Genomic DNA, 14,950 nt, shown 5'->3' on the forward strand with positions numbered 1-14,950 from the left:
CTCTTTTGTTAAGATCAATCATTGTGGTTTTTTATTGGTTTGTGGGTTTTTGTGTTGATTATGTTTACTGGGTTCTATGTTGTTGGTGGGGATTTTTTTCGTTATTTTTGACTTTGAACTATTTAAAGCAAATTTGTAATCTAGAATCTGGAAGAGTACTTTAAAGTTTTCACTCTACCCCCCTTCTGGGGAAATAACAAACTTTAGCTGACTTTTTTTTTTTTTTTCCTGACACCCCTTTGCGATACAGAAAAGTGTTTTTGTGGAATAACAGAGCACAGTCTGGAAATTTACCGATTGCTTGGATCAGCTGTCAGCAAATGTCTTGTAAATCTGGGTTTTTACTGGCCTAGTTTGTCTTTTCCATAGACATGTCTCTGCAGTGGAAGTGGTTCCCTCAGCTGACTCGCTTCTCTGCTTGACCTTTTAATTGTAGAGCTTGAAAGATAAGCAGGATGTCTGACATTGGGGAGCATAAAAATGCCTGTGGTACTAGACTGCACAGCCTAACATGCTTTTTCTGCTATTAATGTAGCTGTTTGTTCACTGTTCTCCGTTACCAATGTACTTCCTGCCTGCACTGTATTTAATTAGATTTTCCACAATATACTATGCCCATGTGCTCATGACTTTCTTTGCTCTCTCTAGTCATAAAAGGTAAGATGTCCTGCTTTAGCTCTCTGTTCTTCAGTTTGCTTATATTTGTTCTGTATTGTTGCTACCTTTTTGTAACTTGTAGTATTGTCACCATAAAATTTTCCCAAAGCATGAAATACTCTTGTTTGATTTTGATACAAATTTATTGGTGTTTTTTTGAATATTCCAATAGGAAATTACTTACTTTTTTTTTTTTTTTAATATATATACATATAGGTTATAAAGCAGCTAAATGGAGTCTGAGCAGCTGTTTCATAGAGGCTACTATCGAAACAGTTACAACAGCATAACCAGTGCAAGCAGCGATGAAGAGCTTTTAGATGGAGCAGGTGTAATTATGGATTTTCAGACCTCTGAAGATGACAATCTCTTGGATGGTGATGCATCCATTGGTAAGTTAATTTCAGCTTAAAATTTTCTCTGGGTTGTATTTTTGTGTGTTGTAGGGTTTTTTTGTTGGTTTTTGTTTTGGTTTTATATGACCAAATCTAATTCTTTTATGTTAAGCTAATCTGTCCTTCAGAGAGAGGCTTTAAACCTGAAAGGTTTAAATTTAGACTTTAAATTAAAGAATTTAAAAAGTCTTCTGTGTGCTTGCCTAACAATTACATTGTGAGGGATGGCTTCTGATACAAGGCAGATATTAACATGCTGCTGACAAATGTAAAACTTGTTGTCAATTAGGAGGTCTTTCCTCACTTTAGTGGGATTTTGGAACTCTCAATGTCTCCAATATATCTTCGATGCAAAAATTAATAGGCTGTTTTAATCATTACTACTAGAGATAAATCTGTTTTGCTTCATTCAGCTTCACCTCTGTAAAACAGAGGCAAAAGCCAAAACTAGAAGTGTTGTTAGAAGTGACAGAAAACACAATATGAACTGAATTTTTGAGTAAATAAAAAGTTGCAAAGAAAACTTTCTACTGTGAACATTATAAAAGCACTTAACTAACACAAAGAAGAAGGAACTGGGAGCCCTTTGTTTTTTCAAGTTTAAGGAAACAATTCATGTAGTGAAAGTATTAACGTTGATTTAGCAATAGTCAGAGGTGCACTGAAGGAGAGAAAGAAAGTAATTTCTGTTGAAGATACTAAACTTGGTTAAATGTATAGTCTGGTCACTTCCTCTCACTTTGTTTAAAATCAAACTCTGCTTCCTGGATTTTTTTTTTTTTCTTTTTTACTGCCTTTTCCTCTTCTCCCATTAGCATTTAGTTGTTTTCCTTCCCTGCAGTGTCTCTTCCTCCATATGTTTTGTTGCACTTAGCAGTCGGATGCTGGCACTGTACTGATGGTTGTGCCATTTCATTATAAGCATCCTTCTCACCTGTATTCCTTCTGTCTAATTAGCTATGTCTTGAATGTGCAGTTGTTTAACTTGTATACCAATACTGCTATCGAAAGCCAGCACACCTTCAATCTACGTATTTCTTCTGGCACATTACTTGGAGAACACCAGCATGCTGAAGTCTGGTGTTTAAGAGTTGAGAAATTATTAGGTGGACAGCTGGCTATTGTATATAATTCTTTGTTCGAAGTATCTGGCACTTTTAATAAAGTGAGTGCCTTGCTTGTCTGGCTTGTATTTACAACCTGTACTGAAAGTCTGAAGCTACTCTGGTTATTGTTCATATAAATAATTTCCATCACTTCAAGCATGAAAGAGAAATGAGTTTACAGTAAAATTAATAGTTTCAGAGCCAGTGTTCTGCCCTTTACTTGTTGTGAAATCAGATCCATAAATTGGGTCCAAATGGATGAGGTGGTTGTTTTGATTGGATTGTCAAAATCAGTGTTAAGTGCTGCACATGCCAGCAGCTTCCATCTTGTTCTAACACTGAAGTAGCAAAATGTGGGTTGGTACATAAATATGAATGTATTTTCTTTCCTGGAACTTTAATTTTTTTGCAAATGACTTACCTGCTTTCCCCAGTTCTAGACTCCCTGTAAGAGGCAGCAATAGTAATAAGCCCTGTTATTTTATTGAAGTAAATTTTCTCTACATGGACAATGTTTTATTGTACAGTAAATCACAATAAATATCTTAGTAGTAGATCAGAATCTGATGTTAGTTTTCTTTTTAGGGTGGTAAGAGCATGCTTTGAAAAATGTTACACATAAATTTCCATTCAGGAGGTGAACATCTGTGTTTCTCATTCCTTCAGTGTCCAAATGAGTCAGGTTTTTTTTCTTTTGTGTTTTCAATACAGAAAATATCGTTGAGAAGACCAAACAAGGGCTTTCTTGCGTGTGCCCATTTTGTAATTCTTTCTCACTCACTTAGCATCAAATGTTTGGGTTTCGGTATTATTATTGTTACTATTTTTTAAATGCTCTCATCCTTTAGCTGTATTTTTGTTAAGTCTAAGTGCAGATGGATTCAATGTGGACAATATCCATATGTTTCCTACCTCCTGAGGAAGGGTAGGACCATCCCAGTAACTGGAACATGACATGCTTCTCAGATCTGCAGGTCCTCCAGAGCGTGATGTGAATGCAGAGGCCTCAGGTCTAGCTCTGTGCTTTAGCAGGCAAACCCTGCCAAAATCAGGACCCCTATTTAAAAATATGGTGTGGCTTAAGTCAGTGGGACTGGAAGAATTTATAAGCCTGGTATCTTAACATCATTAGCAAAATGGCAGTAATGTATTTCTAGTTAAAATGATTGTGGAAATAATGCAGATAGATTGAAAACTACATAATTACAGAATGTAAGATTGTGGTACAAATGAGCACAGACATGAATTTATACAGTCTGCATAATCTGCCATGGATAACAGAATGCACATCAACATTTTACAGTTTATGTAATAAAGTATAGAATTACAGATTTTTAAAAAAATCAAGACCATACAGTGAGGAGAAAATGAAGGATTAAAAAATATTCTTTCTTTATTTTTCCTCTTTTATCAGCTAATGGAAATGGAAACATAAGCTGCACATATGTTATATAGATGAAAGTCGAACAATATGAAATTTCTAAAGTAATTGTAGTTTTTCCCTCTCATTCAGAGGGTAGTAAGTTAACTGAAGAAGTCTGTTTATTTCACTAGGCTTGCCCAGTCCCTTGGCTCTCAGGATAGCAATTCTATAAAGCTGCACTGTACTGCTATTCGCATTACCACTCAATACTTAAGTACTTAACTGAGGTTTAGAAAGCCATTGGAGCTCTTACACAGCAGTGAATATGCCTTCTGTTGAAAGCTAGTGGAAATCAGATGATGTTGTGAAGGAGTGCTAACCTCATATACTCCTTGTCTTATGTGGGAAATCCCTTGATGCTATTTGGGACTAAACAAATGAATGTTAGCTGAAACCAGTAATCAGAAAGTCCTGTCACCTAGACTCTTAGGTTTCTTTAATATTTATTTGATAGCAATTTGTCTTTTTATTGTCATCTTATTTGAAAGGTTGTGGACAGTTCTTACTGTTACTCTTACAGTTGAGTAATCACCATTATCTTAAAATCAATGCTGTAAAACAATCTTGCTTTTCTTAGCACCATGTGAAAGCATGTATGTGACCTGTCCTTTAGTGTCTTATATGAGGAAAATACAGAAATTCTGATGATGTGGTATTGTATGCCAAACAGATATATTTGTACGACGCCCGTTATGTTCTCCAGTAGCTTTTTTTATTATTATTATTATTATTATTATTTTATTAATGACAGATTTTCAGTGGCAGTTTTATGGAGAACAAGTAGGTATCACGAAATTGTGAATTCTTTGAGTGTAGTGTATTTTATGTAAATAATTACATTGCCACGCATATGGAGGCTTGGATGGCTTTTACCAAAGCCCTGCCTTGAAGGGATGCTGCCTGTCAGCTTTGAAGAAAACTTGCTTTTGTTGCTTATCAAAACTTTGTAGTACTGAAGTTTGTGGGTTTTTTTCTTGTTAAAGGGCTGGCTAATGAGTTTGATGATTTTGTACTGAGGTGGAAACATCTGCCTCTTTGTATGGAGGATGTGTTACCAGAGTTTGTACAGAGAATGTACATCCATATCTGTGTTTTATTTTTAGACTGTTTGCCCTGCTTCTTGCTAGGTCAATTTAAAGATCTTGTACTTAACTCTGGAAAGCTATCAGCTCTTTAATAGTTAAGTCATATAAGCTAATATTTACTGCTTTAAATTTTACAGAGCTATACTATTTAGCTTTTAAACAAAATCTTACACTAGGATAGTTCATTATCATTGTTTCCCACCAACGTAGCAGAGGGAAAAAAGAATTCTTTCTAAACAGAAATGAAATCTCCAGAATGGAAATATAGTATTAGATTAATATTTTAACTATGGAATGTGATGAGAATGTCTAATCAGTTCTTTTTTTCTCAGCAGTGGTTTGCCTTGCCTGTCCCTAAAGTTTGAGAGAATCACAATTCTTAGCTATTAGCTGGGCTTGAAGGGTGTTATAAGTCTCTTCAAAAGTTCAGACTTTTTCCTTTTATGACTCAGGGTTAGCCAACCAGCAAGGTAAAACTGAGAGGTCTCCATAGTTTTGCTCAGAATTGAGGGCTCTTTATATGATAAGAGAGGACAGCATCAGTTTTGACTTTCTTGTTTAAGTGTAGGGCAAGCTCAGTAGGAGGTGGATTTTTGTACTTTTGTCAGACTGCAATTTTTTCAAGGCACTTTCTGAAGTCAGATGATTAAACCTTATTTGCAGTAAAAATGGTTTGCAAACAAATGATCTCACTGGTGTTTACATGTCAAGGTACTTTGATCTGTCTGTGGGAATCTGAGTCCTGAATGAGCTTGCGTTCTTCTCAGTAGCTGTAGAGACTCCTACTTCAGTTGAAGGAGCTTACTTGCTTATATTGTGAGTTCAGTGTAGAGACAGCTTACATTTTGACATATGGTGTTAACATAAAATTGGCAATACTTAACCTTAGTATGACAACCTGTAAACTGGTAATTCAAAAGCTGCTGCTACAGCCGCTACTCTCCTTACTACTATCTCATTGCCACTGAAAAAAGAAAAGAAAATGCCAGCAGGTCATAGTGTAAAATACTGCATCTCTCCTAAAACCTCCTTAACCTTGATTTGGAGTCTCTTGCCTAAAGAGAGAGACCTAAACAATCCATTTTCAGTCCCTTAAATACTGATACTAAAAATCTTATAATATTATGTCATTGTTTCAGGAACAGAATGCAACTTTCAGTAAGTGCAGGTGATTCAGTATAATCAAGAACTTTGTACACAGGGGTGGATAATTTTTCAAGCAAGAGCTGGTTACCTTTTCCAACAATATATCAATGTTGTTTCACATGTATGCTTGTTTCTATTTAGTTATTGCCCTTTATAAATAGAAGGAAGAATTTAAAGAAAATAACAAAATAGTTTACTGTTTTGGTTGTATTCTTTATATGTGGAAATTGCCTTAATGGTTCTTCCTGTTGTTCACAGTTGATACAAAGAAGAGCCTTTGATGTAATTTTGCACCACTGGCATTGTTTTTATTATCTATCCATTCCATCCATGTGTTACGAAACTGACTTGACTGAATAGTCATTATGACAGTTTGACATATCACTTTCCTAAGTTACATACAGGGTATTTTCCAAATTAGCAATATTTTCATTAAAGAGCTCATTGCCATTTTTAAGGCAGGAGTGTATTCCCTCCCAAATGATGGCATACAGATCGAAGCATGAGATAACATGACGTGATCACAAGGGAAAGCATGAGGCACAGTGAATTTATAGAATTAAATTAAATTAAATTGTCAGTAAATAGTTATAATTCACTTTTTTTTTTTGTTGCATTGTAGTTAGGTTGCAGACATTTTGCCTGTGGTTCGTACTACTAATGCAGCTAAACATAGGATATCTGAAAGTATCAAACTATGATTTCTTCTACTTTTTTAATTAGTAATGCATGGAGTTGATTTTGCCCACCTCTCTGGAACAGAAAGTGATATACATTATGTTTACATGGGTAACTGGGCTAATAAACAAGGTTCTTCTTCAAGGATTTAAAAATTCTTGTCAACACCTCTTCACTCCCCCTCCCCCCAACTAACTGAAAGATTCTTAGTTTAAGGAAAAAAAAAGTTTTATCTTAGTTATGAGATGTCATTATCTAATGAGTGAATGTCAATGAGTATCCATTTATTATGCCAGTGATTTCCTGAACTCTAATGTTTGTTTGGTTTTTTTATTGTAGTTATTGTTCAAAATGTAAATTCACTTGATAGTGTTGTAGTTGAACAGCCTGTAATGGTGTTAAAGTGTTAGTTTAGGCCTTCAGGTTATAAATGGCTTGGTGTGGCATTAGGCTCTCTAAGGGATAGAAATTACGGCATGTAGCGTTTTAGTAACCAAGTAGTTTCTTGTTCTTTAAAATGTTTGAAAACAAATAATTATCATTTAAATTTCTCTTAAATACCATGGTCAGCCCTTTGAGGACTTGTTTGTCAATCCTACTAACAATCCTTGAAAGGTCTCACCAGTCCTTCCTGCCAAAGTTTTATTTAGCACGAGCCTGATGCTCTGGAAGAAGATAAATTATAATACTAATAATCCATTATTTCCATCTTTCTGATACTATATAATTTTGTTGGCTTTCTTCTTCAGCTCTCCTGAAGTGCTTAAAGCACATTGGCTTTGTCAACAGATGCTGCTGAGGAAGTTGTTCCCAACTTGACAGCTTGGTGTAGTGTTAGTATGTGTATGTCCTTCTCCCAGACTATCTGTGTGAATAGTATAAAGTGAAGGAATGAAAACAGAGGAAGTGTGATGCATATATGCAGAAAGAAGAGTCTGAAATGTAGAATAAAATAATTCAGTATGTCTATAAAATCTTTAAAAACTATATAGATATTTTTTTCTACAGATTTAATAATATTTAATTTATCCATTTTTGTTTTGATTTGTTCTCTCAAGTCAGCCAAAGAAGGCAGATAGAATTTTAACCAAATTGGTGTTGGGCTGTACTCTTGTTTACTGCCTTTGAGATTATTCTTGCTTACCAGCCTTTTAAAATGAAAACTTTTCATCTGCTTAGATTAAACAAAAATATTATTCTGAAAGACGATATCACGATGTCCCTGAAACAAGAGAACAGCTGTACTGAGTCAAACCACAATCTACCTAGCTCAGCATCCTTCTCTGACACGGGTTAAAAGTTGGTGCTTAAGGAAGAGTAAGAACAGGGTAAGAGACACCACAGTCCTTGTACAGCAGCTTTTGTCTAGCTGATGGCCTCTCTCATCTGAGTGGTGGGTTTTCATTTTAGTCCTTATCAGTGTATTTTTCTTGAACTGAGCTTTTCTCACAAACATTGTTCTTTAGCACCCAAATCATCCTTTGCAAGCTCTCATAGTTTAGCTACATGTTATGTAAATCACCACCTTCTTTTCTTTCTTTTGAACCTAAATCCAGGTACAAGTACTGCTGAGAGCAGATCTAAGTGCCAGAGTCTTACCTGGGTTAACACTGGCCCATGTGTTAGTGTGGACTGACACGTGGATCTCCTTGTCACTTATCTCCTTGTCACTGCCTTGTATGGCATAAATGCTTAAGCTCTCTTTTGTGTGTTTTAATTTTCATCTACAGTTATAGCTACAGAAAATATTTCTGCTGATACAAAAAGTTTTAGGGGATATTATTAGCTTATTGAAGTGAAACTGCTGTTGATAGGAAAAGGTTTGATATGAAACTAGAACAGGGTGACCTGAAACCGGGATGACTTGATTGTTGTGCCTGATAAGCCGGGATGACTTGATTGTTGTGCCTGATAATACCCTGATAAGCCTATCATGCAGTGGCCATACGTATGTAGAAACTAACAAGGATTAACACGTGAATTATGTGGTGATGTCACTGTTATTAAAACAGATGGTGAAAATTTTATTTCCATGGCTACTTATTTTTCTTCTCCTCAGTTATGTCTTTTTCAGGTTGAGGTCTTCTTGTTTGCTTGATATGACCTTGTAGCTATCCCATCCTTTGGATTTTCTTCATTGCCCCTTTCTCTTTCTAATATCTCTAATTTAAGGGAGGGGTCAGAACACAGCATTTAGAGGATGGACATGTCCTAGAAATGGAGTAAGTTTATTTTTACCGCTACTAAGTACTGAGCCCATAGTTAATGGAATTCAAATATACCTGGCATAATGTGAATATTATGTATTAACAACATACAGACTTGCTGTTGACACTATGTTCACAAAACTTATTTATGAAGAAGGTGTAATATTCTTGAAGATAGAAGGTAATCTTAACATATATGTCTGTATGGCTCTTGTGGTTTAGAAGTGGTACTCCCCAGTTTAGTTCTCCACTGAGACCTTCCAAACCATACTGCTTACTCCACCTTCCCCCTGTTCCTGCCACTCCTGTGGGTGGATGGAGAGGAGAATTGGAGGAAGAAAAGGCAAAAATCACAGCTTGAGATAAAAACAATTTAATGGAAATAGCAATGAGATAAGAAAACAGGAACAGTAACAGCAACAATGGTAATAACAAATGTTTACAAAAAAAAGAGAATCATTCACATGCAAAAATTCTCACCTCAGAGCCTCACCTGACCAAACCCTACTGCAGCCATGTTTTCCCAAGTGGAAAGGAATACCCATCTTGGAAATTAGAGAATCCCATTTCTCTGCCCCAGCAATGACATGAGTATGGAATAACAGTGTCTTGGTTGTGCCCCTCCCGCTGAGCTGGGCCGGAACCAGGACAGTGCTGTATCTAACACCTGGTGCTAGAATTTTATCCCCTGCATTAGGCTTCAAACACCAAGTAGGAAATAGTGGCCAACAGTAAACAACCCTAAAACAGAATAAGGGCAGTGGAGCAGATAAGGCCTATATCCCTGTATGCATTTAGGTATGAGGAAAAATAGAACAATCTCTGCAGCAGGATTTTGGCTAGTCTGAGAAAGGGGAGAAGTGAACTTCAGGGAAGGATGCCAAATCTTCCTGTTGATGTATTGTAACTACAGCTTTAGCAAATTAGAGTGTGAGAAGAGAACACATGTGCAGAGGTGAAAATGCAGCAGTACTTCTTTTCTTAGTAAAAGCCTAACCTGTAAACAAAAAATACAGAAAAATATAGAAAGTAGTTAAGAGGCTCTTAGAGAATCAGAAAGAGCAACTTGTTTGCAGAAAATAACTTGCTCTTCTTCCAAGTCCTTCTCATGTGATTAATACAGAGAACTAGATATTTCTAATGTCAGTGTAAAACTGATCAATTAAAAAAAAACCCACCACCAAAAAATAACCCAAAAAACAAGCAAAGAGAAAAACCAAACCGCAAACAAAACAAAACCCCAAAGACTAAAAAGACTAACTTATCACAGCTGCTGTGTAGTCTGTTGATGTCAAGTGTTTTCTTCCAGCCTCCTTGGGTTACACATTAAATAGTGTTACAGGCAGGCCCAGAAAGAAATAGAAAGAAAACTGAGATACTAGTCTTGCTTTCAGCGTTTTGGGCCAAGATGTCAAACCAGTCTTTAGGGACCAAACTTTTTTTTTCCCCCTCCTCCACTTTATTTTTGGTCTTAGGTGTTAATGCTGCATTATGATTTTATTATTTCTCCTTTTTAAAGTCTATTTTTTTCTTCTGCCTTGAAGTTTTGCATGGCAGTGGGAAACCTTTACTGATTGGCAGTGAAGGTTCAACTTACCTGAGAGGAAGTCAGTCTCAGAATTGGTTACACAATGTGGTTGTGGCTATGTGACCTGTTCTACTGCATTGTTTGCTGGTTGGGTTTGACTTCAATTACCACCTTCTGTGTCTGGACAGTGAATAAAGCACCATTGGAAGTTATACAAAACTGTAGGAGTATAATACAAAAACATGTGGTTGGCCAGTAAAAAGTGAGTTTACTAGGTGAGAACCTGAACTAAAGTGTTCTCTGTGGGTGAAATGATTGTGAGCAAAATTAAGTAACAAATTTGTGGGATACAAGTGATTATGAAAAAAAGAAACTGTGATTAAGAAGCTATTTTCTTCTATAATAATACAAATATAATGAAATGCAAATAGGGGAAAATCTTACTGTATATTACTCCTGTATACTTTCTTCTGGGCTTTTTTTTGTCCTTCTGTGTTGCTTAAACCCCATCTGCCTTAAACTACTCAACAACATATGCCATAAATTTGTTGTCTCCTGCTTTTATATTATATATGGTCTGATTTTTTTCCTGTTATCTGTCTGCCTTATTGGGGCTTTTGATGAGGTGGCAATGGTAATAGTCTTCTATATATAGCCTGATGTATACTGATCAAGGACAGAATTCTACTAATGAAGTTCAAGACTCTAATTCACAATGCTTATAAAATAATTTATCCTTGTTTTTTACTGTGTATCAATTTGAAGTTATCTATAACTGTACTTTTTTTTCTCTCTCTTCCCATCCTCCACATTTTCTGTGTCTGTCTTTGTTATATCATCCTGGACCCTGTCTGGGAATTAGAACTGAGAGAACAGTGCTTGTCCTTTTATCATCTTTCACATTCTTGCAGCAGGCTCTGTGTGACCCATATGAGAAAGTTGTATGATTTTATGCAGAATGAACAAAAAGTCAGGCTGAAGGGGCTGTAAGATAGTAAACTGAGACATTAAGAAAAGTCAAGCTGGTAGAGTGGTTAGACCTGGGCTTAATTTGGCTGCATGGCTTGAGAAAAGTGTTAATGAAAGAAGAAACTGGGAGAAGAGGTAGGAGAGGAAAGATGGAGAGAAGTAGTGAAGAGACACAGAGGGTTTTGAGACATTTTATGTATACTTTGGGCACTATGCAGTAAGATGGTTTCATGCCCACCCTTCAAGAGGTGGTATATATCAGTTAAATTCTTTTCAGAATGGTTGGACATGGTAGCTACTTTGGTGAGCGCTCTATAGGTAGCATTTTTCAAGAGAACATTGTCTTCTAGCTCTGCTGAAAAAGAAGCTTTAGTTCTGAATAATAATAGGAAAGAAAATGACAGTTAAGAGTCACCAAAATCTCTTGCATCAGTCACTCTAACATTTGTAATTATCAGTAATTCACGTTTTTGGTATCTGTTATGCTGATGAAATCATTCAACATCCTGAAATTTTTATTTGTAATTTCATAAAAGACGCTATTTTAATTTTCATCATCTGATGTGACAAAGTTAGATAGTCTGTCACTTAAACAAACCAAGTAATTGGGAGAAGTGAGAGCATGTTTACTTTACATGTAGCAAGGTGCTTGGCTGTCTTCTTTAAACCTAGCTTGCCTTTTAATATGGAATGATGTGAAGTGCTTCAGAGTTAAGGTCATCCCTCCAGCTTTGGGTAAGCAGGCTGTGATACCTCTGTTGTACTCCCTTTCTTTTCATTGACCTTGTTTTGTCCCATCAAAACCTATTTCCCTGGGTGTCTCTGATTTGTATAACCTCTGACTTCTTCTTATACTGTTAAATACTTTGCCTTGAATATGATTCTTCTCTTTACCTAAACTGGAAAAGATAAAGTATAGAGAGAAGAAAAAAGTGTCTTTTGTCATTCTTGGTATGCTATAAAGGTGTGTAACCTCTGTACATTCCAATATTTTCAGAACAATGGACTTCTGCAAAGACAGGTGCATCTAAGTTACGGTTAACCACAGCCTATGCCTGTGGCGAACAATGGGAGCACTCAGATGTGTGAAGTTATTTGGGCATGGAGGATTTCTGGGATTGAGACTTTAGTCCATAATTACTGCAATGAAATTTGGAAAACAAGCTGCTATACAAACCTGCTGTTTGTGTGAGCTGTTCTGTGTAGTAAACTGGCAATTTGAAGGGGCTCTTAGCCATTTAAAATAAGGCTATTGTTAAACTTGCTTTAGGCCTTACAAGTGTTCATAATATTTTGTACTCCATAATACCCAAAATACATATTTAGCTAGAGACACCATTTCACTGGCTATAATTTTGGAATTTGCAGAACTTAACAACAGAAATAACTAACATACTTTTTGGACTATAAAGTTGTCAGACAGTTCAAGCCATGCACTTTTTCAGATCAGGTAGAAAAAGCATAATTTTGAAAGATTAAATTGTATAGGTGTTTAGATATTTACAAAAAAAAAAAAAAAAGACTAGTTGTCACATAAGTATGCATGGTATTTTCTTTCTTAAGAAACCCAAAACAACACAAAACCTAAAATCACCTTTCATGGTGTTCTAGGAAAGGGAATACACACAGTAGTGATGGGTATGAACAATGAGAACAAAAGCTGCTGATAACTGAGAAGGGAAAATGACTGCTCTGCTTTTCAAAAGTAGACAAAGGACTGTATTTGGCAGCGAGTCTATAAGCTGACCTTTGAAGAGCTGTTTTTTTTTAATATTAGGTGGACTCTTCAAATTTCATGTCGCAAAGATGAAGTAATCTATTTTATACTACAGACTTTTTGTTATGACTTTCTGTCATATCCACAGTTGATCAGATACGCTCTCCAAGTTATATCCTTCACCTTTTCCAACTCAAACTGGATTTCAGTCTTGGGCAGAAATTTTGAATTCACCGTAGTCCAATGAACAGGTTTAGGCCAACAAGTGAGCCATTTCTTTGCTGTGACTGATTTTTATTACCAGTTGTAAGACATTCCAGGCTTTCAGTAACCACATCAAACTCCTAAAGTAGAGGTGATCTTCCAGACTTGATTAACACAAGTCCTTTATATCCTTTATTTCATATTCTCTCAAGTATGAAGTTGAATTTGTAGTGTTGTCATCTATAATCAACATATAATAAATGCACTAACGGTTCATTCTGTAATAATTCTTGCTTCAGGTTACAAAAACTGTTGTATTTCTTCCTGCTGTGAATAACTTTTTATTTAGAGCCTTACAATGAGATTACAGACTACTTCCAGGTTCTGTTGAGGTAAGGAGTTAAGAAATGCTCAGGGATTTCTGTTGTAATTCTCTGGAAATAAGGGATATGGATAATTGGAAATTGAGGTGCTTAGATTTGTCTTTTCGCAGGCAAAAATAAATGCTGATAATGCATAATTGCTCAGAAAGTTTTGGATGTACAAGATCTTAAAGATTCTGGGTTTTTGTTGAAAAGGTTGTGCCACTCTTAAAAAAAGCATTTGTTTGTATAGGTGATAGCAAATGGAGCTGTTGTTTAGAATTGAATATCTGTGGCTCAGGGATTTCCTTTGTCTTGGAGATAAGGTAGTCTTTATGGCTTTGAAACATATCTTGCTATATGCTCATCTTCCCCCCCACTTGTTTTTCCACCTATAGAGATACTAGCATTTTATCAATGTTTGTATCAGAGCCATATTTTTAACATTTAATATCTTTACAAGCCTGTGAAGGAAACGTAATGTTTCTTTTTGTCCTGTTCTGTCCTCAAAATGATCATTTGTAGTACACATCTTGTAATATTGGCTTATAGAAGAAATTACTTGCCTAAGAAAATATAAAGGAAAATATTTAAGAAACTAATGCATTTGAAAACTAAAATAACTCTCTGTCACACAGAGGTGCAAAGGTATACACAATAAAATTAATTCCTTGTTGGCTGTGTGATTGAATTGGATGTTGGGCCTTGGTACAGTAGGCATGCAGTATCCTGCTGAAGGGGAAGAAAACCAATATACATGCCTTCCATATGTATTTCATTACCACTGGACTAACTATAGAAATCTCATGTAAAATAGGTTTCGTATCAGTTTTTCTTAGCAGCAATTGCAAGACAGGACCAGGACGAGATCATGTATTAAACATAAAATGGTATATGGATTGATTATGGAATAGTATGTGCTTCAAATGGAAGCATGTAGTCAGCGTGAGATTTCCTGTCTTTAGATACTGGCTGTTTGAAGTGCTTGTGCTTTGCTGTAGCAGCCACTGCTTGATGATGCATCACATGAATGCCTTGCTTAACATTCATGTGGGTTGTTGCCTATTTTGAGCCTGTGACTTTTAAGGGACTCGGACCATTTTATCAATGTGTAGAGTAATGCAAGCTAAGTGTGGACTTGTGTTTATTACGTTTTCTTCCACCCCCACCCCAGGCTTGGAAGTGTGAGTATGGATGTTACACGGTTGTAATACCATAATAATAATAATAATAATAATAATAATAATCATCATCATCATGATAAAAATAAAATTGAGACGCTACTCTAGAGAAGTAATTAAATTCTTGTTTTAATTTTTTTGATGATATGTTCAAATCTGTCAGTCACTGCTATAGGACTGAAAGTTCTATGTGAAGGGGCGTAGGGGGTTGATGAAAGTGGGGTGAGCTAATCCTATGGAGCAGAGGGGTTGGCTTTTTGCAGGTTATGTTGTTGTTCCTTGGAGGTAATCG

At 36.0% G+C, this 14,950-nt stretch overlaps 1 protein-coding gene across 3 annotated transcripts in view; it reads left to right on the plus strand.

The window, feature by feature from the left end:
* The window catches only part of CLCN3 (chloride voltage-gated channel 3), a 62,073-nt gene that overhangs the window by 10,022 nt on the left and 37,101 nt on the right, over nt 1-14,950 (plus strand). For all 3 annotated transcript variants that reach the window (XM_033513485.1, XM_015623841.3, XM_015623843.3), the window contains exon 2: nt 874-1,049. In XM_033513485.1, coding sequence (XP_033369376.1) covers nt 890-1,049 — 160 coding nt within the window. In that variant the 5' untranslated portion in view covers nt 874-889. The remainder of the gene's footprint in view (nt 1-873; nt 1,050-14,950) is intronic.

This window comes from Parus major, chromosome 4 (assembly GCF_001522545.3).
Source record: "Parus major isolate Abel chromosome 4, Parus_major1.1, whole genome shotgun sequence".
Taxonomy (NCBI): Eukaryota; Metazoa; Chordata; class Aves; order Passeriformes; family Paridae; genus Parus; species Parus major.